The 25,079-nt window shown below is 44.9% G+C and overlaps 1 protein-coding gene across 1 annotated transcript in view; it reads right to left on the bottom strand.

Annotated features, from left to right (window-relative positions):
• TAOK3 (TAO kinase 3) overlaps positions 1–25,079 on the bottom strand; it is a 146,101-nt gene that overhangs the window by 21,823 nt on the left and 99,199 nt on the right. Inside the window, exons 12-14 of the mRNA XM_044989727.1 lie at positions 19,844–20,011; positions 15,741–15,947; positions 3,157–3,291 (exon numbers count right to left, since the gene is read on the bottom strand). Coding sequence (XP_044845662.1) covers positions 3,157–3,291; positions 15,741–15,947; positions 19,844–20,011 — 510 coding nt within the window. The remainder of the gene's footprint in view (positions 1–3,156; positions 3,292–15,740; positions 15,948–19,843; positions 20,012–25,079) is intronic.

The raw sequence follows: 25,079 nt of genomic DNA, 5'->3' as shown, positions 1-25,079 counted from the left end.
TGAATTCAACCAGCTGGGACAGCTATTCTGCAATACACCCGCTTCCCTCCCCAGTGCAGAATGCATTCTATCTACAGTGCTGTCCATCTCTCAGGCTGGGGGGTTTGAGGGAATATCATAGAAAGATGATTTTTCACCCCAACAAAACAATGCATGTTTCCACAGAGGTTTTCATCCCAAGAGATCACCACTAACAGCATCAGAGCAGTCCATGGCCTTTGTGAAATAGTCATTATTTCTCTCACAACTGTACAACTCTTCAGGGGTTGGGGGGCAGAACCCAGAGAAAGCAACTGATGGATAGCAATGGGGAGCGGCCTGGGGTGCGGGGAGCAATCAAACCTGCTCTTATTTTAGAAGGTGCCAATGCCATGGGATCTAACGTCCATGTAGAGAAGACAGCACCTCGCTTAAGATACCTTATGGAAGCAACAGAGTGAAAATCAACTAGAAGAATGAAGAACCATTGAGATCTGAATGGCTGGTTGCAGGGATGCTAGAAATCTCCCATGTGATGCTCACTAAGTAACCAAGCCTCTTCTGGCAATTCTGAGCTTTCCCTCTGTACGCTCACCCAAAAACAGATTGGAGTGAGGATGGGCTATGAATCCTCCCCCCTCCACAGAATTATTAACTGCAACTGTAGTGGCACAGAACCACAAAACAGGTTATATATATACACGAGGTCTTTGAATCAAAGAGGGGAAAAGCCACCGACATAACTGAACTGAAAGAAAATAAGTCTTCCCATTATAAAGTGAAATAAAACCTACACAGAAGATTGTAATACCCACACATGCAACTACATCTCCTCTAGCCGTGACGGGTTTTTATGGGGAAAACAGTTTTAATCTTTTTCTTTGTATTCGGATAAGGGAGGAACAACAAAACCTCCACATGAGCTGCTACTGTATGTTGCTTTCCTGTCATTTCATTTCTTTCCTGGCATAAGAAAGGACAGGGAGGTGTTCACGGATACAGACACTGGAAGCAGAAGGATGGAGACGTATGGAGGAAAGGAAATCCCATGCTTCACCCAAGAAGAGAGTGGTGCTGGTTGATATTCTGAATGGATTTAACCAGTGGATATTATCATCAGTCTCCTATTCACTCTTGCCAGGAGATACCATGGTGCGCATGCACCGCTGCACTCACCTGAACTCCAAACCAGCCCCGCATGACCCCAAACGTACTTCGCCTCAGGAACATGCCCCGTGGAAATGACAGGAAAAAAGAAAGTTCCCTACTTAGCCTCACAACCCCTTTAACTATACGGTGATTTGGTCACGTAGGAAGAGAAGCTTTAGCAAATCCAAGTATCCCAGAGCCCCAGTGCACAGAGTATCAGCCCCAGAGGAGGCTGCCATGAAGTGGGGTTTCGGAGTGACCTTGGGATGTCAGCTGCCCTGAGCAGAGGAGTTCAGGGGGATGTCTGGACAATGCATTTCATCATCACATGAGCACCCTCTACTGCCTGGCAGATGGCTCTCAAAACTCCTCCATCGCCTGGGATAACTTGTTGATAGCAGAATTAATTGAAGTATTAAGGCGAAGGAATAGAACCCCTGGAGAATTACAAGGTGAAAGAGACCAGGAATGATGCCCTCTGGTGATGGGGTTAAGGTAGCGAGGAGCCTTCCACGGCGGGTAAAACGTATCAGCCAGCAAGATGCCAGAATACATATGGGGTTTTTTTTTGGCTTGTCCCATGACATTTTGAGTAGTTTATCATTTGTCCCCCCCCGACTCCAACTTGACTGGAAAGAAGCTATCCTGCTTGTTCAGTGCAGACCATTGCCTGGCACTGTACAGTCTACAAAGACAGTCCCCAACACGGGAATATCAGAGAAAGGGTGTAGGCTAGTGAGGTCCCTGCTGTGTCAGGAATGTTGGTACGAGGACCTCTAATGCGCAGGTTTCTAGGTCACCCTTTGAATTGGGGGGGTGGAGGGGACGACCATCAGAGCGTGTGTTACTCAGAAGTACACCTGGGAAAAGAAACTCGCTGCCCTAGATGCAGGCCAACAGGAATGGGAGTAGTCTGAATTCCACTGCTTCATTTTAGGTTTCAGCAGCACAAACAATATTAATATCCCCACTGCACAGGCTTTAACCTAAGGTTAACACACACGCACAGGCTGGGGTGTGAAGGGGAATCAGCAAATGATGGTGATGGGGGAGGGGGAATCATTCAGCTACACACTAAAACAGAAGGGGAGGGTTACCCATTGTAATTTCTGGGTTGGCCTGCGATGATGTCATAATAGGCAGCAAATGCAATGGCCAGACACTGGATACTTTGTAAATCTTCCTACCCATGTGACCCCTAATGTCAGTCCAGCTGAAATAATTAATATTTCAATTATTTTCAGTTTAGGACCCCGTTTCTCGCTTATGCCATCTCTCTCCCCCCCCCGCTGCTGGTTTCAGCTGTGTGTGTGAGACACACAGAGAGATGGTGGAGGAGGCAGGAAAACTAACTCTTCCGGCACACACCCCTTTTGCTACTACAAAGCCATCTACACCGATCACATTTGCAATAGTACAAATGCTGCCTGATCCTACCAACCCCTTCTCCTCTCTGTGTGAGCCCACAGGCTGCTGTAAACCCTCATTTACTGGAGCCAGGCAATGTTTCATGGATTTGAATGGGGAAAAAAATGCAGTAAATACCATAGCTTGAAATAAATAAATCAATGAGCCACATATAGCCAGCAATTCATCCCTGGGAGGTAACTGTCTCATTTTTAAAATGATCAAATACATCAACACTGATTTTTTTTTTGTTTAAAACCAAAATCTATTACCTATACATGTGCAAATAAATATATATGCATGCACACTGATTAGTCTCTTACTAGTAGTCACCACTAACAAAAGAGAGAGAGATGCAATATAGAAAAAAAATCAGAGGAAATCAACTTCACTCATAAACGTGTTTGATTTTACATAGGCTGGAAACACACCCAGAATGGATTTTTTTACATTTCTCTCTCTCTCTCACACACTCACACACACACACACACACACCCCTTTCTGTGCAATATCTAGTTGCTATGCCAACAAAAAAAAATATGGATGAGAAGAAAATTCTTAATCCTCTTCCCAACCAAAGAGACAGAGGGGAAGAAGAGGGGGGGTGGGGTGTTCACTTACCAAAGATGCTGATTTGATTGTGGCAAAGCGCTCTCGGTTCCGGTAGTGGAGGGCCTGATTCTGGACTGACTGGGTAGGCCGCGGCTCAGGCCTGTGATCCCTGTGGCCCACCTCATCCCTTATAAATACATGATCCTGCAGAAATGGATAAAAACAAGGAGAAAGTCCAGCTGTGCTCTTTCCTCGCCGGCTGCCTCTTTCTCACCCCTCTTTCTGCACAAGCACTGCTGTTTGAAATGCATAGTTTAGCTCTCTGCTAGCCCCTGCAGCTCCCACAGTACAAAATGAATAAGCAACACATTGCAGCCTTCAGTTAAGAATGTCAGCTGATCGCTAGTGGGATGCCTTCTGAATCCCTGGCAGAATTTTTTTTTTTTAACCTCCAGAATTACATATGTGCAAAAAAACGAAGCAAAAGCACAAAGCAATGCAGAGCAATCAGACTCTTCAGAAAGGTTTGCTTAAAGCGCTGCAACCAAATAATCCCTTTAAAAATGTGATTTCCATGTCTAGCCAGGAGGATGCCGTTCCCTTTTAACACAGGAGCAAGATTTTGCCTCATTCCCTTTCAAGATTTGCTTTCTCCTTAATTTGATCTTTTTGTTTGCTAGCTGCTCTGAAGAAGGATCATTCTGCCTAAAAACATTGCAGGCTTGAAGAGACCAGCTTCCCGATCTTGTGCTGGGAAGACTCAGTGACCACTCAGGGATCCTGCTTTCTAGTCATGATCATGCACGGTTCTAGCACTTTCTCTCCACAGCCTCGCAAAGGGTTTTTTTTTTTTTTATTATTTAAAGAGACAGCTCATAGGTTTACCACAAATGGTCTTCTCTGAAACCTCTCACTCTCTAGTTGTAAAAGGCTTAAGAACTAGTGATTTTGCAGCTGAAATGCCATGCGTTTAAGCGTTGGAACAAAAAGCAGTATTCGGTCGATTGCTCAAAATCCATGTCCTTGGTCCAGACAGGCCTGTGAAAGTCCAGGACTGTTGACTTGTTAAGAGAAATGGCTATAAAGGTGACTTCCAAAAGGAAAAAGTATTTGCAAACTGTGTTCCCAGGTCAGCGCAGCCATGCCCAGGGTAGCCTGGACATCTTGTCTAAGAATTCCAACTGCTGCTCTCACCAGCGCAGATTCAAAGGATCTGGCAAAGATGGAAGCTCTGGAGCAGACAGAGTTGCCAACTCTTGTCATTTGGTATTTTCTTAAAGCCCAGCTCCTGAAGTCAATTACATGAGAATCTCTGTTTTCATTTAAAAAAACCATACGTTTCTAGCCCTTGTGGCTATAGAGTAAAGGTTGAAAATAGGACTCACAGAGGCCCTCATATCGGAAGGCAAATAAAAAGATCCACAAACTAATTTTTTTTAAAAAGCTCCTGATTTTCAGAGGCCTGATTCCTTATTTTTGAACACTTGGTGGAGGCAACACTGCAGATGGCCACTGACTTCGTAGCCATCCTGTCCCTCTAGACCAGGGGTCTCAAACTCAAATGACCCCGAGGGCCGCATGAGGACTAGTGCATTGGCCCGAGGGCCGCATCACTGACACGCCCCCTTGCTGCCCCTGGCCCCACCCCCAATCCACCCCTTCCATGAGGCCCCGCCCCTGCCCTGTCTCTTCTCCACCTCCTCCCCTAAGCGTGCGCAGTTTTAATAAATATATACACTCAGTAATGCACCTCACTCAAAGGACAAAACACGCACTTAGATTTACTGCCTAAGGCTCTGGGAGGGAGTTTGGGTGGGGGAGGGGGTCTGGATGCAGGCTCTGTGCTCGATGCAGGCTCCAGGCTGCGGCAGGGGGTGGGGGTGCAGGCTTTGGGACGGAGTTTGGGGATAGGAGGGAGTGCAGGGGTGAGGGCTGTGGGGCTGAGGGCGAGGGGTACATGATGCAGGAGGGGGCTCAGGGCTAGGGAAGAGGGTTGGGCTGTGGGGTGAGGGCTGTGGATGAGGGGTTCATGATGCGAGGGGGCTCAGGGCTAGGGAAGAGGGTTGGGCTGTGGGGTGAGGGCTGTGGATGAGGGGTTCATGATGCGAGGGGGCTCAGGGCTAGGGAAGAGGGTTGGGCTGTGGGGTGAGGGCTGTGGATGAGGGGTTCATGATGCGAGGGGGCTCAGGGCTAGGGAAGAGGTTTGGAGTGTGGGGTGAGGGCTGTGGATGAGGGGTTCATGATGTGGGGGCGCTCAGGGCTGGGGCAGAGGATTAGGGTGCGGGGGGATGAGGGGTTCATGATGTGGGGGCGCTCAGGGCTGGGGCAGAGGATTAGGGTGTGGGGGGATGAGGGCTCTGGCTGGGGCTGAGGATTAGGGTGCAGGGGGATGAGGGGTTCATGATGTGGGGGTGCTCAGGGCTGGGGCTGAGGATTAGGGTGCGGGGGGAATGAGGGCTCTGGCTGGGGCTGAGGGTTTGGGGTTGGAGAGGCTCAGGGTAAGGGAAGCCTGCCTTGCCAGTACTGGCGGAAGGCAGGCACTAGGACCCTGCACCCTAATCCTCATCCCCAGCCAGAGCCCTCATCCCCCCACACCCTAATCCTCTGCCCCAGCCCTGAGCGCCCCCACATCATGAACCCCTCATCCCCCCGCACCCTAATCCTCTGCCCCAGCCCTGAGCGCTTCCCTTCCCCCCCCCCCAGCCCGGCCCCGGCGGGTCCCGCTTTCCCCCCCCCTTACCCGAGCGCGTCTCCGGCGGTCCCGCTCAGAGCCGCGTGGTGAGGGGGCGGGGCTGTGAGCTCCACGCCGAGCGCAGCGCTCAGCCCAGAGCTCCCAGCCCCGCCCCCTCCCCACGCGGCTCGGATCGGGGCGGGGCTCAGGCGCTCGGACGGAGACTCGGCGCTCTATGCGCCGAGGCTCCAGGAGAGGGGCGGAGGCGGGAGCCTCCGCTTTTCTCTTGGGGGCCCCTGCGGAGCTCCCCTGGGGAGCTCCGCGGGCCGCAGGGAAGAGCTCCGCGGGCCGCATGCGGCCCGCGGGCCGCATGTTTGAGACCCCTGCTCTAGACCAGTGCTGACCAAGATTAGAAAACACAGTTACTGGCTAGTTTACACCAGTATTCCCAGTGGTGGGCACTACTGGTAGGAAACTGTATGAAACAACTCTACTGCAGACAAGGTGCGTCTTGACACGCTTCTTCCTGGCCTACTAGGAGCATACCGCTCACACAGACTTTATTTTAGATCCATATTTATCGCCATTTTACCCAAGTTCATGCACTTTCTATATGGTCAACAATATGTAGCAGGAAAGTAAAGGATATAGGAAATGTAGATATCCAGAAGTGAACCACATACCATTTTAAAGGTGCCTAGAGCCAACCGTTTTTCTTGTGTCCCTCATTTTGAGATTTTGCATTCTACGCTACATCTCACATTTGAGCTTTGGCGGGGTGGGAGGAATAGCCAGGGTTGTCACAGAACAGAATTTACAATGGTCCCTGTATTTTTAGCATCTTCCCTCCAGGCAAGAGAGAAGATGCTAAACAACCTGCCACCCCTAAATCAGGTGGGGACAAGGAAGGTTTAATAATTGGAGAGTGGGCAGGGAGAGAAAGAGATTAATAAAAGGAAGCGTCTTCTAGAAATAGAAAGCTTTTGGACTGTTAGAAGAATTTTATTTTATTTTGCATTTTTGTCACCCTGATGCTGGGCATTTCGTTGAATTCCGATTACTTTTAACAGGGGCAAACACTCTGTAAGGTTAGAGAGCAGCCATCCTTGAAACTAGTATGAATTTTAGCTTTCAGCTGTGTGCGCATTAGAGAGGGAGGAGGGTCTAAAATGTATATAACATGCCTGAATGAAGCTAAAGCTCAGATCCCTGTCTTTCCTGAAATATCATGATCAAATCTTTAAATTTCAAGAATATTTTTCAGCTAATTAAGTTTGTGGGTCTATTGAGAAAATAATCAATCTATGAAGCTTTGTAGGACTGGAGTGTTCTGGGTGACCGGGGCTCTAAAAGACATTATTGATAGGATAGGCAATGGTGTTCCAAGCAGATGGACCAGCCACTAAAAATAAATCTTCTGGAATCCTAGTTTGGAACATTTTTAGAAGTAGATTACAGAGGCCTTCTGGAATTCTCCACATTGTAGTGACCAACCTAAGGACAAGAGTGAGTGGCCGGGGGTGAAATGCAGGCTACAACCCCCAGTAAACCCTTCAACTAGGCTGATGGGCTCCTTTTTGGCTCAAGGACCTTGGTCTCAATTCAGAACTTTAAGGGGAAGGGCCACCCCTGGTTAAAACAGGGCGATTCTCCAGAGTCCAGCAAGGCACAGAGAAATGTCCCGTTTGGGGGCTTGGTGAAAAGGGAGGGTGTGCAAAAGATGTAGGTCTTCAGCACTAGCAGGACAGCGGCTATTACATTAGTGTGGTGGAGGTCAGTGCAATCTACTAAACATTCTTAGAGAAAAATCAAGTTGCTGTAAAAAAAGTTTTCTAAGTGAAGTAACCGCCTTTCCATTTTCCACAAGACAGCCTGAAATGATGCCTTCTCTTTGACTCTGTTTCATTCGTTTTAATTTCCCCCCAAAAGAAATAAGCGGGTGAGATCCCTTGGATTCTCTAAGGGGTGGAGTCTCAAGGATTAAAACTGCCCTCACATCTTCATGTGCAACGTCCATTGACTTATGTGCAGCAGCATCTTAGGGCAGCCCAGAGAACAGTCTGCAAGAGGTGAATAACAAAATCTTTCAACAGCTCTTTATTGACATAGTTGAGGGACATGGCAGCTAATTTGTAACCAAGCACACAAAAAGAATGGAAAATCTAATGGCTGGAGAACCTAGTGTAGACAAAAGCCCAATGACTGTCCTTGGAATCCCTGAGTCAGGGCTGGGGGCTTCTGCCTCATGCAAAATCTCCAGCAACCCTGGGTAAGCTAACAGGGCAACACATTCAGAGAAATGTATCAGGTTGGCCAGAAAAAATATACATCCAATCTTTACAGTTGTCAAGACCAATAGGTGACATTATCGTAGCAGTGACAGCTAGCGCCAAATAGGTAAAAGGAGTTAAGACAAATGAGCCACAAGGACCCCATTTTCCCTCTGCCAGTGAAGCATACACTGGGCGGTGAGGCCAACAGCTCCTGAGAGAGAGGTCTAGCTACAAGCACACAGAATGGATGTCTGTAGGTTCCATCTATTGCTTCTTTTCTGCCAATAGCCTGAGCAACATCTGTTAGTTTTCAGCAGATATAGGTCCAATCTGGAACCTGGTTCCAAGCCCCCTTGTGGGTCTTTGACAATGTTAGGAGCCAAACTTGGCATCTCAGGCCAACCTCTACAACCAGAGCACTGGATCCAAACACTCCAAAGTTTGGATCTATCCAGGCCTAAATTTTGTTGACTCAGACAGCATAAGGCACACAACTGGGTTCAAATAGGCATCCGAGTACCTTATACGCAATAATGACTATTCACACAGCACGCCTGTGAGGCAGTAAGGTACTATCATCCCCACTTTATAGATGAGAACCTGGAGCATTGAGAGGTGAAGTGATTTGCCCAAGGTCCCACTGGCAGAGTAAGGAACTGAAGGCCAATCTCCTGAGTCCCAGTCCAGTGCTATCAACCCAAGACCATCCTTCCTCCTCTGCTCATTGAAAAACAATCTTTAAAAGCGAACCCACCACACTACTGCAACATTCTAAGGACATCTTCATATTCATAGTACTCAGATTACTGAGTATATTGCGCCAACAATATCCCCCACACTGCTCTGACCACATAGTCTCATCAAGTTTTCTCATGACCACACATGAGAATTAGCTGAATCAGGTCTTTTTTTTTTTTTTTTTAAACTGACCCATGCCCAAGAGCATTATTCACAGCTGCATGGACCAGGACACATGCCTGAAACAACCTTCGCACACGTGCTCAAAATATCTGCAGAGCAGAAGCCAGCAACAGCTGGGAATGAGCAAGTTATGTATGAAACAAAGGTGAACTCAACATATTAAGTATATGTGGTTTGAGCCTGTTCACACTGAAGTCAATGAGAATTTTGCCTTTGATTTTGATGGGAACATGAGCAGACCCATAGCTTGCCTTGAGTGTTTCATTGTTGCCCATGCAATTCTGTGAAAGGTGAAGCAGGCATATTTAAGTGCAAAGAATCAAGGCGACAACATTAGAGGAAAGTCTCCATGATCTTAGCTGAGAAATTTGATTGGAGAAATTCATATACGTAGAAAAACTGCATCAACGCTGATCACATTTGATCGGCAAGAAGCTGAATTCCCAAGCTTTCCTTTTCAAAAGAGCATTCACTGACATTTTGTATCTTGACTGATGCTAGGGGAAACAAGCAGTAGCACAGCAAGCAAACTCCCCTCAGACAGTTCAAGAGGACAGATGCTACCTGGACAACAGTATCCAATAGACCACAAGAACTGCCAGCCTTCTAGACACAAATATGAAGGGGAGAGCGACTGAACTAACCCTGGTTAGGACCCTAAAGGGAATGTACAACCAAGCCGTGACAACCTCCTCCATTTCCCAGAATTCAAAGGGGGGAGGAATAAAACAATCAGCTGAGCACAAAACATTGGCTGTAACAACAACCTGCAGATAGGGTCACATTTCAACAAGAGTCCTTTTGGAAAAGGCTCCACATCGATATCAAGGCTTGGAATCGTTCAAGGCAGGTGGGCAAGTACATAAACACATCTTACTCTCCACACGCAGCCCAGAATTCCCCACTATAATGAGCCAGAGGCTCCAAAAGTCCCCACTCATCCTTCCCAACCGGAAGGAAAATCCCATCAGATCTTACTCGTTCTCCAGGGGTAAATCAGAAGCCTCAGCCTGTAGGGCAACATACCCCTATATATCCATCCACTCCACATATACTGGCTGCGCACCCAGTATCCCCCCCATCACCGGATCCAGCCAGGATGCCACATACGCATCATGGAGCGGAGAGGAGTCATGTCTATACAACATATTTTGTTTTCATTTGTAGTTAATGATTTGGAAAGTTTCTTAAGTTGCAACAGGACACTGGGCAGAGAAAAGAGGAGTCGATTTTGTTTGTGGAGCTTAACAATGAATGTGCTCCTTTCAGATCTCTTGTTTTAAAAATGTTTTATACAAAGGGGTATTTATTTACAATCTGACATCCTGAGGGTTTTGCCAGAGAAATAATATTATGAAGAAACGCTAAGTGTTTAGTGTTGATAGCAGCACACCAGCAGCAGCTGTGCATTGTGGCTGAACAAAAATAACAATGTGGAATGTGATACTTTAAAAAAAAAAATGACACCACCTTTATTTGTAGTAAAAATGCTGCCCTCATTACACCCAATCTAGCTGAAATACTGTGATGTAGTCTCCCAAGGAAGTGCTCCAAGTCCTGACACTTGGCATATTTAGCTAGGACAACGTCTACCAAGACACCACAAGACACATGACTGCAGCGTCAGTTTGATGGAGTGGTTGACAATAAGTCATCTGTGATGTGTGTGAGCCGAAAAGGAAGGGAGCTGATATGCTGCTGAACAGCACCCTGGTAAATATTAATACATCAAAAATGTCCCGTTGCAGCTAATGCCAAAAGGGACACACCATATGCTCTGTCTGGCTATGAAGAGTTACCGCCACGGTCACCATGTTTTATGGTGAAAGCAGCATCGGAACATAGTCATGCTTCCTGCTGCCATTACTGCAATGGGTTACGGTGCTTTATGCTTACGATGGCACCAGCATCTATTCCTCCCTATAAAATAAAGGCAACTGTAACTGCTGATTAAACCCTAAGAAGGCAATTCTCAAATGCCATCCCCGGCTAGCATTATTCAGGAGTCCAAACGAGTAGCAGAGAGCATCTCTGGGGTACCATGCAAATGGTTATGCAGGGTGGACAAATCAAACCTGACCAACACTTTGCATTTCTAATGCACAGAGCAAAATAGTATCTGGATGCCGTAAGCAAGGAAACACAACATTGTCCTCCCAAGACACAGATCGTCATCCTTACTTTGCTTCAGAATACCTTCACTGATGGCATGTGGGTTTTGTTGTTCCTGGGTCATGTGGCTTTAGAAGCATATAGCGAATTCAGAGTGCAACTGGCAAAAAAAAAATTCTCTCCAAGATACAACTGTTTGGTCTGCACTCGAGATGTCATTTTGCCCGCAATCCGTAACCCGAGTGAATGACTGACTCCACTTCCAAAGGGAGATGACCAGGGGAATGTATATCCATACGTAACATGATCTTTGGCTAGAGAAGTAGTTACCCAACTCTTTCTCTAAAGAGAGACTGATCCACGTTTCAGCTAGTAAATTAGTGAGATGCCTCTCCATTACACTAGCTAGATTAACACAGCATACAAAGATGCAAACACTGGGAAGGAAAAAGCTCCCAGGTAACTTGTGGGAGATGGATGGAGACATGACAGACATTTGGGCTTCTTTTAAGAAATGTGGTGTTGGTCACTGGACCAGCAAACTGCTCCCTCAGGAGGTCCTACAGCTGCAATGGGATTCAGGAAAGGGAGGCTGTGGAAGGCATTCAGCTGCCTGCCACTCTAGTCCATTTATGTGTCATGGGCTCTGTTGGTGCCACCTGTGACAACTGGTTCAGAGTTGATATGAAGAACTACCCACCCTGCCTACAGAGGGCAGCCTTCCCCTACACTCCCATCTAGGAACTCAGTCTTGCTCTGCTGGACTTTTAGCAGATGAGCTCAAGTGGCCTTTATTCTAAACACAAGCTTAGATGCTACTTACAGCCACGGGCTTTAATTCTCTGTCAGCGATTATGTGCCTAGGAAGGGCTTTGGACACACCTTCTCGCTGCAGAGCCTAATGATGTTCATAAACATAGCACGGCATGAGCCAAGTACCAAGAGTTACGGTAACCAGAGCAGCTAGATGAGAAACACAAGGTCATTTCATTTATTTTTGGCCAGAAAGCATGCTCCATTTCTTTATTTTTAAAAATCTACGGCTGTCTAATAGAGGTGAACATGCCAGTGCAAGGGGTTTGGCCTGCTTCTTATGCTTCACTTAGCATTCAAAATAGCTAGTAACAGCTGTGATGCTTAGAATCTTTGCCAGGGGCACCCAAACTTTGCTCAACCAAGGACTTCGTTGGTGTCTTGCCAAGAACCCAAGGCCTGCCTCAAATTTGCATAAAACGGAAATCAGTTGCAGCTCCTAACCAGACTGGCCTCTCAGACCAGGAAGGAGAACTGCATGATGGGACCTGTAGTTTTCATGACACCACTGAATTATTATAAACATTTAAGTGGAATGTGTGCGAGAAGAGACTGATACGTTTATAATATTTTAAGCTGGATTCCTTTAAAACATTAGCATCCTTATGTAATTTTGCCAGCTTGTGATGTTTTAATAGCTTTCAGATACATGAGACTGCATTATTATTAATCATCATTTACGGAGCATCCTAAATGCACATGGCACTTGTTTTATTTTGACAAGGGTCAAATCCATTGCGTGAAAGCATGTGAGTTAAGTGAGACTAGATGATGGCTAGTGGCTAGATCAAGCCCAGGGACTTATTTTAAATCAGCATTCCCTTCTTTTGCTTTAGAAGTTGGTTAAACTGAAGATGAAGACTTCATTTTAACTGGACCTGAGCTCATCATGACTTGTTTGTAGTTAAAGCTCCCGAGTGACACTAACAACCTATTGTTCCCATGGTACTTTTTCAACTGCCAGTAAAAACACCAGTTGGTGTGGAATACTTTAGAGCACAGATTACACAGAGACATAATTAATATGGGCACTAAGCTAATAGGAAGTCTCAAACTTGCACTAACAAACTTTTCAAAGGAGGAAACTTTAAGAAACTAAAACGTCTATCTTCAAATACTGTAAATACACACATATAAAGCCTATTTCAATTTAACTTCTGTGTTTTAACCTCTGCAGTTAGCTTTTACTAGCAGGCATGTGCATTTATAACAAATATAGCTAGATGTGAGAATTGCTATCACCAAACTAATAAAATACTTGTAAAACTACATATAGAATATAACTTTGATGTGATATATGTTATACTGCATACCTATGTATATACTCTGCATTTTCCTGTATATGCAAATACAGCAGAAGACAACAAAAAGGTAACATTTGCCAGATGTTACCAGAGATCCATCATATTGTAAGTATAGGGGGAGAACAGTGATTTTCTCAGAATGTGCGCTGTGGTAACTGATGGCAAATGCTGGCAAATGTTAACTTTTTAATGATAACCACTATATAAAAAGAACAAACAATTAGCCTAAGAACACATTTATTTTTTCAGTGATCTATAGGTCAGCAAAAGTGCCTTAAATCACAGATATGAATGAGTGCCCAGGCCTCCTCCTTCACTTGTAAAGCTCTGAGAAAAGAAAGGTACTCAGCTAGTTGGTGTCTTAGATGTTAATTTCACCAAATGAAATTAATAGGCAGCAGGTTTAAAACAAATAAAAGGAAGTTCTTCTTCACGCAGCGCACAGTCAACTTGTGGAACTCCTTACCTGAGGAGGTTGTGAAGGCTGGGACTATAACAATGTTTAAAAGGGGACTGGATAAATTCATGGTGGCTAAGTCCATAAATGGCTATTAGCTAGGATGGGTAAGAATGGTGTCCCTAGCCTCTGTTTGTCAGAGGATGGAGATGGATGGCAGGAGAGAGATCACTTGATCATTGCCTGTTAGGTTCACTCCCTCTGGGGCACCTGGCATTGGCCACTGTTGGTAGACAGATACTGGGCTAGATGGACCTTTGGTCTGACCCGGTACGGCCGCTCTTATGTTCTTATGTTATGTTCATAAAGTGGAAGTGAGGTGTACACAATGAATTTATGCAAGAATACTCTCCTGGCTGACAAGTATATCTGTCATAGCCGTGTCATCAGTAATATACTTGTCTTCAGTCATGAGCACTGCATCAACATTGCATGTAAGCCAAGAGGTATGGTGGGAACTTGCAAAAGGTCTAAGGAGTTAGGCACCAAACTCTCATTGGCATTACTTGAGATGGAAGACACTCAGCACCAGATACTGACCGCTGTATACAAATCCTGAAAAACTAGACCCTAACCCTACCAATCATCCTGTATTTATACACAGGAAGGATTGTAAAATTACTACAAAATGAACGTTTATTCTTAAAATGAAGAGCTACTCCATTCGTTTAAAATAAATGCAATTCATGCCCGATAGGCGCTGCACACATTTTATTTTCATGAGCTGTAGTGACATTTACAAGCCAGTAAAATCACTGTAACTTATGAAAACAAACATCCACATCATCCCCCTCAAAGTGTATCTTGTATATCTGGGCAATACATGCAAATACATAACAAGTAAGAATAAAAATATTTAATTTCTGAAACCTACGTAGAACGAGAAGAAGCTCCAGCTATGATCAGGGACAGCATAAAGCCTCTGGAGCATCTTCTTCCCTCCATTGGGGGAATATGTGAACTGGTGTTTCACACTTCACCACTGTTTCCTTAAAAAGGGCTAATGCTGAAGGTGGGGTTTCCTGCATATTTGAGAAAGTAAATCCGGGAGTACCTTTTAAACTAGAACTAAATTATGCTACTTCTCTATCAGTACCTTTATAAATATACATATCTGGTAATTTATTGCTTGAAGGTACAACTGAGAGCACATGAGAAAAGTCTTACATTGCAGGCGTTGTCATTTTCAATGACAAACTGCAGTTTTATTTCTTTTTTTTTAGACAAGCTTGTTTAGAAGAATAAGCATTTAAATGGTTAAAACTAGGCTTTGCGGTTCTCATGCCACTGAGAAATTCACACTTCTATTGTAGTACTGCACAGTGGGATTTTAGCGTCTCCAGCTGCAGAACACCACTATATACACTTTAAAACTCTTTGTAAACACAGTTACAACAACCACCTCGATTTTCCTGTCCATCATTTGCGGACACCACTAGGGTTATGTAAAAGTTGATTCTGAATGGCAAGTGCAGGGCTAGCGCCTGGCCTGTATCCAGACAACTTCACCTCTGAAGCTGCCACTCTAATAAGCAGAACAGATAATCCGTGAAAGAGAGAATGAAAGAGCAGGGCGGAGTGGAATTTTGCTTTAAAACTTACCTCGCAGGAGTGCTTGTGTGTGCTATGCTCCTGTCCAGAGGAAGGATCCAAGTACAACTCAGACTTTGGTCACAAACTGTGACTGCTAAGTGGTACCTTAGTAGATGCGGCCACTTCAAACCACAACACACAATGTGGCACAGCTGCTCAGAGGAGCCCGAGGATCGGAACCCTAAGAGGTGTTGCAGGCAAGGATGACGGGGCACATGCCGAGCTGGGTGAGGAAGCATGCAGAGAACCTACCTGCTCGATGGCTGGATTTGACCGAGCCGTCACAGCAACAGCTTTTTATGATTAATTTCAAAGATCATTTAATTGCTAAAGCCAGAAGAGAAACAACACAAAGAGCTTGATCCCACAGGAGTCTGCTGAGCCTCCTACTCTCAACAGGTTAGCGAGGGCACTCGCTGCACATTGCTGCATTGGGCCTTAAGGAACCTGAACCAAGCCGAGGGACAGAAGCCATTGCGTGAAGCTGCAGAGCGCCCTGGAGAACATACCTTCTTGTGCACCACAGAGGATGTGGAATTAATTGTGCTCTCATCATTATGCATCATGACCAGTTCAGGGCTGCTCTCATCCATGACCTCCTGCATGCTGTTCACGCTGCTGCTCTGACTGCCTGTGCTCACAGACATACTTGGGATGGAATGGTTGCTGCCCAGACTGTCCATCTTCCGATTCAGGTTTGATCCATGCTCACCGTCCTGCAAAACAAGGGGCACCAGAATTACAAACACTGCAGGAGATGAACTGCCTGACGCATATTCCTGCAGTGCCCAACATTGCTCTGCAATCCTGCAGTTACAGGTTCTCTGCCGCTATTTTCCAGCACCTACATTCCTTGTTGTTCCCCTCCTAAAGGCCAAACCAGGTATCACCCTAAGGTTACCAGAGGCTCTCAGTCAGTTTTCTATTCTGTGCTCTGCGGCCATTGCATCTCAGGCTGCAAGCCAGGTCTCTCTCAAACTAAGCAGGGCTGGACATGATTAGTGTCTGACTGGGAACCCACCAGGGAACATTGAGGTGCTGCTGTAAGTAGTGCCAGTGATTAAGAAAGGGGCACTCTTCCTCAGAGTCTGTACTGAAATAATGCTCCAGCCACAACTAGCTGAGGTGCCATGTATCGGAGATGTAAAAACGGGGGTCCCAACTATCTGTGATCCCTTAAGAATCCCACAGCACTTTCCCCAGGAGCAGGGGTTTCAACCTTGATGTCCAGGCCAAACAGAAATGACATTCTGTCAGTTTAAATGACACTTGTCGTTTCTATTAAGATAGATTGAGTATCGCTCCGCAGAAGAGGCTGTACTACAATGGGTGAAAGCATTACAATACATTTAATTACATGATCTCATAATTATTTCTCAAACACCACGATAGAACATGCCCTTTTTTCTACAAACTTAAATACACAAAAGTAGCATCTTGCTATATTTTCCCTTCCTGGGTGCTTGCATCAGTTGGGTAATCATAATGGGCTAGTCTGACTGCACTGGCTTACAGAGAAGAGAATTTATATAACGTGATCTAAGTCAAAGGGTTATCACCAGAGGAGGTAATTCTCTATAAGGGCCTTGGGGCTCTGGAATGCTCTCCAATCTCTGGTCCACAATAGCCCCGATTAGCCAAAATTCAGTGCAGGGCCATCTTGTTTGGTCTGGCCTTTGAAGAGAGCTGGGGAGAGGGACTTTGCTAGCCAATTAATAGGCTGTTATCTGTAGTAAGAGCTGCTGTTTGGTAGAAGGGCTAGCTGACTGAAATGTGTATTTAGTTTTGTAATGATACATAATTGGCAGAGATCTCTATTTGTGTATGGGTGCTTTTTATTACCCCAAACCAAAATAAAAAAATCTCATTTGACAGCGATACACATGTACAAGAAAGAACAATTGTACACCAAGTTACACATGCGTATCTAAAGCGGCAGAAGAAACCGCCTATTATACCGCAGCGTTTGAGAAACACTCCATGGGTATTTAATTAAAGAATGCATGTGCACAAAGGACAGTGTTGAGGCTGCACATGCAACCTGAACTTTCTCGCTTCCTGACCCGAGTGCCTGAACATGCAACCTTAACTTTCTCCTGATCGTTTTTGATGGGAGTTCCTTTAGAAAAAAGTTTCAAAGCTCCAAGATGTGGAACTCACTGGATATATACCCAGCGATGTTCACAATAGGGAAAACATCTCCTGCACTCCCTAGGAAGCCTATTGGAGGGAACCCTTCCCTCCCTCCCCCTCCAGGGTAGGCTTTAGGAGCTAGGCAGCTTTTGCTAACAAGATGAGCAGTGACTGAGGCCACATCTTCATTCATTGTGCCACCTTGCTCATTTTTATCCTGTACTGCTAAGTTCGCCATGCATGTGTGCGCGACATGGCCTCCCTTAGTGACACACTGAACAAGCTTAGTGAGAAAACTCAGTGCAACATGTGCTGTGGACTGTAATTCAGTGATATCAAAACCAAATTTTATTGGAATACTCCACGGCACTTCTTGGTGATGCATCGTGTTACATTTCAGCACTCTGACCCCAGCGCTAGAGCTATTAAACATTACAATGGGGAAAGTACTCCACCCTACTTGCTGTCCTTGAAATGATTTTGTTCAGACTCTTACTGGGGGGAAGAGGAGGAGGAGAACACTCCTGGGCAGAGACAGAGAGAGCCTAGGAATTTCAGTCTGAAAGTTTTGGAAAATTTTAAGTGACTGACCACAGGGGGGTTAGAATGGAAATTCCTGCCCCGCTCTGCCTATCGTGGCAGGCGCTGCTGCTGCTCCCACTGCATAGTTACCATTCTCCTTCACAGCAGACAGCCCTGGCTGCACTGCTCCAACTGGAAGTACAGGCAGGTGTTTCTTCAGAAGTGCTTGCAGTGCCACCCTGTATCCCAGCACAGACGCCCCCACCTCCGAGCCCAAGACTCTTCCCTCCTCCCAAAATAGCACAACTGATCTATTTGGCCCAAAAAATTAGCCCCAGCGTGCTGACCTCTCCCCTTCACCTTTGCCTGCTGCATTGTAGGAAAAAGATACACACAGTCAAGGCCACATAATAGGAAGGGGCTCAATGGAAAAGGTTTTCCATGCACCAAATCATTAGATTAGTTTATCCAAATGTGCCCACATCAAGTGACATTAAATAATTTTCCTTTAATATCATTAATTGACAAATCACTGGTTTCCTTCTCTACAGCACAGTTAGTGTCAATTACTGCAAACTGATTAATTGGGCTGTTTACAGCTGACGGTTTGAACTGAATCAGATTTTAATTTTATGCCTGGCTTTGTGTATCAAACAGTGGTTTTCATTTTTTAGCATCAAAGGACTTTTAAAAAAAGCATCTCCGCTTATCTGATTTCATTTTCAGCTCGTGATAGGCCACTTAATTGATAGAAATGTCTCAGCAATTGGGAAAATGTGATGGTGCTATTAAACAGGCTTGCCTTTATTTAGAAGAGTCTAGGCCATCAGTCACTGAAGGTAAAGCACCTCATTTGTACCCTTTATAAGCCCAGCTGTACATTTCAAGCCACTGAGTGAGACTGTCTTGGTGGAACTCACTTCCCAGGAAGGGGTGGCTTTCATGTCCCTCAGCTCTCCTCTACTTTCCCTGTGGGCTTCCCAATTTCCTCTCTTCATCCCTAAAGAGCTCTCCATTGCAGCTACGCTCTTTTCATCAGACGATCAAAACCCATTACTGACGCTCTTTAAACCAGCTGGTGAGATCAGTACTGAGCGAGGTCAGCTGGTCTCCTCTTCCACCACTAAGTGCCCATATCAAGCTCTTGGCATCCTTTACAGGATTTAAAACCACCCCACGAAAATCCCATTAAACCTGCTGTCCACACATTTATTATTAAATCCAGCTCAATAACAATTATATCATGCCAAATAAAATAACCCCATGCCACCCTCATCCCATTCCCTCCACAGGTGAGCTTTGTAGTGTGCCTGAAAGATGAACACATCCAGATTCTGGCAGTCCCAGGTGAGTAGGATGTGAGACAGCACAATCCAAAGGCAGAATCTCCTCATGTTAAGGACGACAATGACTTAGATGTATATATTTAATTCCTCACAAGAGTTTTCTTGGCATCCATTTATAAAGTGTGCACACAAACAAATGCTGTCAGGACCCCACTTTGGACTTAAAAATCTTGTGCCCCTGAGATCAGGGGTGGAGGTCTAATCTAACACCATGTAGCAAGCGAAGAGGCCAAAGGGTAAGAGAACGCCTGAACAAGCCTTCCCCACAACTGCAGTTTATGGGATTTAGGAAAATTTACTTCCCTCACCCCGAATCCCTGTTTGGCAAGCCAGCTTCACTGCTCCACATTAAAACCTTGCCTATTCCCTCCCTGACCTGGCCTGAGAAGCCACTAGCTTCTCCTTCAAAATCCTCCCTAAAAAGGAGTTTCTTCTGCGGAGCTCTCAAGAAAAAAGTTGTGCCTTTGAAAGAAGTTCAAAATAGAGCTCTCAAGCCACCAACATGTGCATATGCCTAACCTAATGTAACTGCCTTCTCTTGGGGCTGTCACCCATCTCCGTCCTCGCTCCATCTCTGCTGAACCGCAGGGCACTCTAACAATCTACAGTACCTCCTCCTCCTCCAGAGACTCCGTCAGTGGCCCGTTCCGCGTCTCCTGGAAAAGGATTTTCTTCATTTTCCGGTACTGAAGGTTATCCAGCTCGCGTACAGCATCTTTCGTCCTTTGTATTAGGTCAATTAGGACCCGGGGCGGCCGGTCTCGGCGAACAAAGTCATGCTGATTTTGAAACGAGAGAAGATATGGGGCTTCAGACACAGCACCGTACGTGTTTTACCAGACAACATGAGCCATGGTAATTATTACATTAAAAGTCACCTGATATGACATTTCTTCCCCCATCCTCAACACCGTTAGCTCCCAAAATTCATTTAGCGCGATTAGATGCACTATACATGAGCCACATCAACATAAGTGAGCAAGCTAGCCATGCGGCAGCCTGACGTACAGCATTCGGATGGTGAAATGCTTCATTCAACGGTTAGAAAATCGGCAGGAGTGCAGGACTCGGCCAAGCACAGGATATGGAGAAATATGGTGACTGTTCTACTTGACAAATCGATTTAAAATAAATAAATGCATATACGGGCTGCCACAAATCAGAGATCAACTCAGAGTGGGAGGGCTAGTGGGTAGGGCACTAGACTATATGTCAGGAGACCTGGGGTCTATTCCCATCTCTGCCACTGACCTGCTAGGTGACCCTGGTCAAGGCACTTCACCCCTCTCTGCCCATTTTCCCTCCCAGCTTTTGGTCCGTCTTGCTTGTTTAAACTAGGTGCCCTTTAGGGTAGGATCTGTCCTGTGCCTAGCACAACAGGCCCTAAATCTTGGGTGGGGCCACTGTGAAATATGGTCACACAAACAGTAACTGACCTGTTCCCTCCCTGTGTACATGCACACACACTCCTCTCTCTCTCTCTCTCTCTCTCTCTCTCTCACACACACACACACACCCCCTCTTACTCACTCTTTAGGTAATCCAAGGAGCAACATAATCAAATTTAAACAGCAGCCAACTTGCAGATTATATACAGTTTAAGTAAAGATGAATATATAAGGTGCATAAATAAGCAGATACTCCAGGGGGAAGAAATTCTTACTCCTGTTACTGGAGACTTCCTGCCTAAACTGCATGCAAAGATTTATCCTCTAGACCTTTCAGATTCATAAACAGGAATAACGGGAAGACTAAGAGCTTTATCGCGCTCCCAGTAAGTCAGTGGGAATAGGATCAGGTCCTTACATAGATCCCAGTTCAGGAAAGCACTTCAGCACATGCTAGAGTCCATCCCTACTTAGGACAGCACTTAAAATGCATCCTTGAATGTTGCCCCCTCCCCCAAATAGTCAGTAGGATAAATTTTTAAGTGTTCTAAGGAACAAGTGTATCCCATATATTTCTTCAGGCAAGGACAATGAAGCAAGGGGAAAAGATTCTGTCACCTAAAGATTTGTAACCAGAAGGCCTGATGCAGCAAACACTCACTACGGGGCTAGCGCAAAGTATTCTGAAGAGCCCTACTGACTTCCATGGAACTCGTCACAGTAATAAGCACTACCCTGGGTTCAGGATCTGGCCCATATTTGTTCTATTTGCAATATAAATCAAATTAAAAGAAATGAAGCCAGGTATCCATGATATGTTAAGATGAAGCACTCCTCAAGAGAGGAGTCTCACATCCAGAAGAGCCATGAGGAGCAGATTAACTTGTTTTAATGATCTGTAAATAGACGTATGCCAAGGGCTTATTGTTAAAATTTTTAAATAAATTAAAACTATTGCGCATTTGAGTTTTATTAACGGAGATGCCCATTCATTTCAGTATCAAAATACCTTTTACTGTTACTCAAGCTTTGACGGTCATTTCACAGGGAAGAAAACTGAATAATTTCTGTTCCTTTATACGCAGACCCTCCAATTTAATTTTTTTTTAAAATAATGTAAACACTGGCAAGTGAATGAAGTCAACTTGCAGCTAATTGTGGGTGGAGATAAAATTACCATGTAGAGAATTTTTAAAATAGAAAACAAGTGGATTTCAAACCACGTTACTGATGCTGGAAGTGCCAACATTAATCCATGCCAAATGCGCCCATTCAGCCAAGTACTCAAACACATGCTTTATTTTAAGCTTATAGGAATAGTCCCAGTGCAATACATGGAACTAATTGCATTCTTTCAAGTTAAGCTGGTGTTTTAATACCTTATTGAATCAGGGCCAGCGTTAGACTGCAAAGTACATGCATGAAATGGAAAGGTAAGAAGTCATCCTTATCTAGGCAGAATACAATGATGATTGCTTATCCGTATTATAGTAGTATCTATAAGCCCCAAACAAGATCAAGGCACCACTGAGCTCTGTGTGGCTCTGAATTCACACATATTAAAGAGAGTCCTCGCCCCAAAGCGTTTACAATCTAAATACAGACATGACAGATTAAGGGTGGGAAGGGAAACAGAGGCATAGAGGGGAAGTGAGTTGCACAAGGTGACACAGCAAGTCAGTGCCAGAGCCAGGAATAGAATCCACATCTCCAAGTAATAAATGGTGAAAAATCAAGCTAGATTTTAAAATTCCTTCCAGTTAAAAAAAAAAAAAATCTAAGGTGACACATATGGTTATTTGTTTTAGTTTTTAAACTACATTTTTAATTTAACTGTCCCTTTAACAAAGCTCATACCAAATACTGAGATGGCATTGCATTCACTCTCAGAAGCATTCAATTCAACAAATCACTTAGTACACTCCCCATTGAAAAATACCACCACAAACACAACCTATATCCCTTCTTATGTAAAAGAGCCCGGGCTGCCCAAAAATAGCTCGAAAGAAGAAAGTACTGAATGCTGTAAGCTGAGGAACTTTGGGGCTGATGAAGAAGGGAACAAATTTGTCGCGCAGCAATCAGAGTCTTCTGATAAACCAATTAAAAGGACTGAAAATGTACAATCTATGAATGACGTCTCAGCTCCAATTGTTTACACAGACTCCTGCCCAAGGTAACCATGAAATCATATCCTTCAATGAACTTGCATGATTACTAGAGAGCTGAAGGATTGCCAAGCCACATGAATGAATCATCAAGAAACTAACAACATAAACCTATTAGCTGGTCAAAGGATTATCAATGTGCTGCAAGTGGAACCAGAGAAGAAAACACTGGTATGTGCTGTACAGCACATACTCAGATCACAGGGAAAAAAAAATACACCAGGCTCTGAAGAGATTAGAAACGGAGCCCCATTTATCAGCATTTCAATGGAAAACCAAGCCCTAGGAGTTAAATCTATATACTATATGGTCCAGGTTTACAGCAAAGCCAGAAGAAAGAGCGCAAAGCTGACTCTGCAGCACAGAGTGTATGGTTTCGATTTCTCACTTCACGAACCAAGAGAGGCTCTGATGCATCCCTGAGAACACATTTTACTGAGCTGAAAGAGCAACAAGAGAAGCCATAAAACAAAGGCTGAATGGTAGCCTTAGAACAAAAATCAGAATCAAAAGGCTGCAAGGTAAGCACAGAGCAGCGATCTAACCAACTGTGGAAATTAAGCAAAAAACACTATGGAGCTAGTGATCCCTCTGCCGAAATATTCAAGGAAAAACTGAGTCCTGTTTACCTGGTGTGGAACAGCAGCATGCCATGCAATTCTCACCAGCAGCCAGGCACTGCAACCAGAGGAATAGCAGGCCACTGATCAATTTTAAAGAAAGGCAATATGTAAAAAAAAGCCTGATGGAAAAGAGGCCGGCCAAATTTCACACATGGCTACCTTCTAAAGAAATGCTGCTCCTTGAATTTCCCAAAGATAAAGCCCCTGGAGTTACACAAGGCCCCTACACTTTTCAGGTAGGCTGTAGCCAGATGACATAAGGAGTTGAAGGTCTGATTTATGATTCACTTCCTATCCCTAATGTCAATAAACTGGGGACATACCCTTCAGTATGTGGTCCCCGGCCTACTTTCACATTGTAAACTATAAACTGCTGCCAAGTAAGTGCAGCAAAGAAACTTTCTTTACTCCCAGAACAAATGGCAATTGATTAGGTTGGGAATGAAAACTGGTGAAAGACCAGAAACAAAGGGGAATAATAAATGACAACGTATCAAGTTTAGGGAAAGACTCTGATCAGTTGCTGTGGGAACTGGGTGCCGAGTAAGTTTTAATTTAACATCTTCATTAATAATACAGAAAAGGGCACAAAAGGCATGTTAATGGAAGTCACAAAGCTTACTACATTGGGAGGAGTTGCTAGCACCAGTCTGGACAGAGACGTAATAGGGAGATGCCGAGATTAGAAACATCGATAGAAAACCAAAGGAGATTCAACTTGAAAAATATCTAATACTTTAAAAAAATCCTACATGCAAACAATGCTAAAAAAGACCTAAGGGTGGCAGTGGGCAGGAAATTAGACAAGATTTTGCAACAAGACAGTAGCCAAAAAGGCCAATGAAGTTTGGGGCTGTATACAAAGAAGCATCATCATTACAGAGCAGAGAGGAAATAGCCAGACCTGAGACAGTATTTTCCCCTGTTGGCACATCAACACCAGAAAGATGTGTCCAAATGGAGAGAAAGGAGGAGCACAAAATGATCTGGAGGGCTGGAAGGACCGAGTTAGGAGAAAAGAGCGGCACATCTATAGTTTGGCTACGAGAAGAGCAAGCAGAAACAATCAGGGAAATTGTAGAACATGACAAACATTTGAAGGGTGCAAACACCACGGGCGGAGAAGTGAGCGAGTGCTTCCAGGTGGCATTACTGGGATTAACAGCATGAAATTGGGAAAAGGAAAATTTAGGCTGAAAATCCTCTTGATACGCCGTGGAACAGTCTCCCGAGGGAAATGGTGGATGACCCATTGCTGGGGCTTAAGACTAGATTGCCCAAAACTCTAGAGAATGCACCATACATAATAATCCTGGTCTGGTTGGGAGATGGACCAGCTACCTAGGAGATCTTTTCCATCCCTAATTTCTATGATTAATCAGTAACTACCTGCAAACCTTGATTAAGGACTCAGGCCTCTGATCATGCAGAATGCAATGCAGTGGTGAATCTTGGAGAACTGGGAGCTCCACATCTCCCAGAAACTCCCTGCTGCTCACTCAAAATCTAAATCCAACTAGTTATCCTGTCTTTTTAGATCTCCCACCATGCCCACAGAGAAAGCCTGTAGCACAAACCTTACAAATCTATAGTGCAACTCCATGAAAACTGGGTAAGAGGAAACTGTCCATGCCACAACAGACAGGTAACATTTTCCTTCATGGGAGA

Source organism: Mauremys mutica, chromosome 16, assembly GCF_020497125.1.
Source record: "Mauremys mutica isolate MM-2020 ecotype Southern chromosome 16, ASM2049712v1, whole genome shotgun sequence".
NCBI lineage: Eukaryota > Metazoa > Chordata > Testudines > Geoemydidae > Mauremys > Mauremys mutica.
This window is presented reverse-complemented; position numbering and strand designations above follow the sequence as displayed.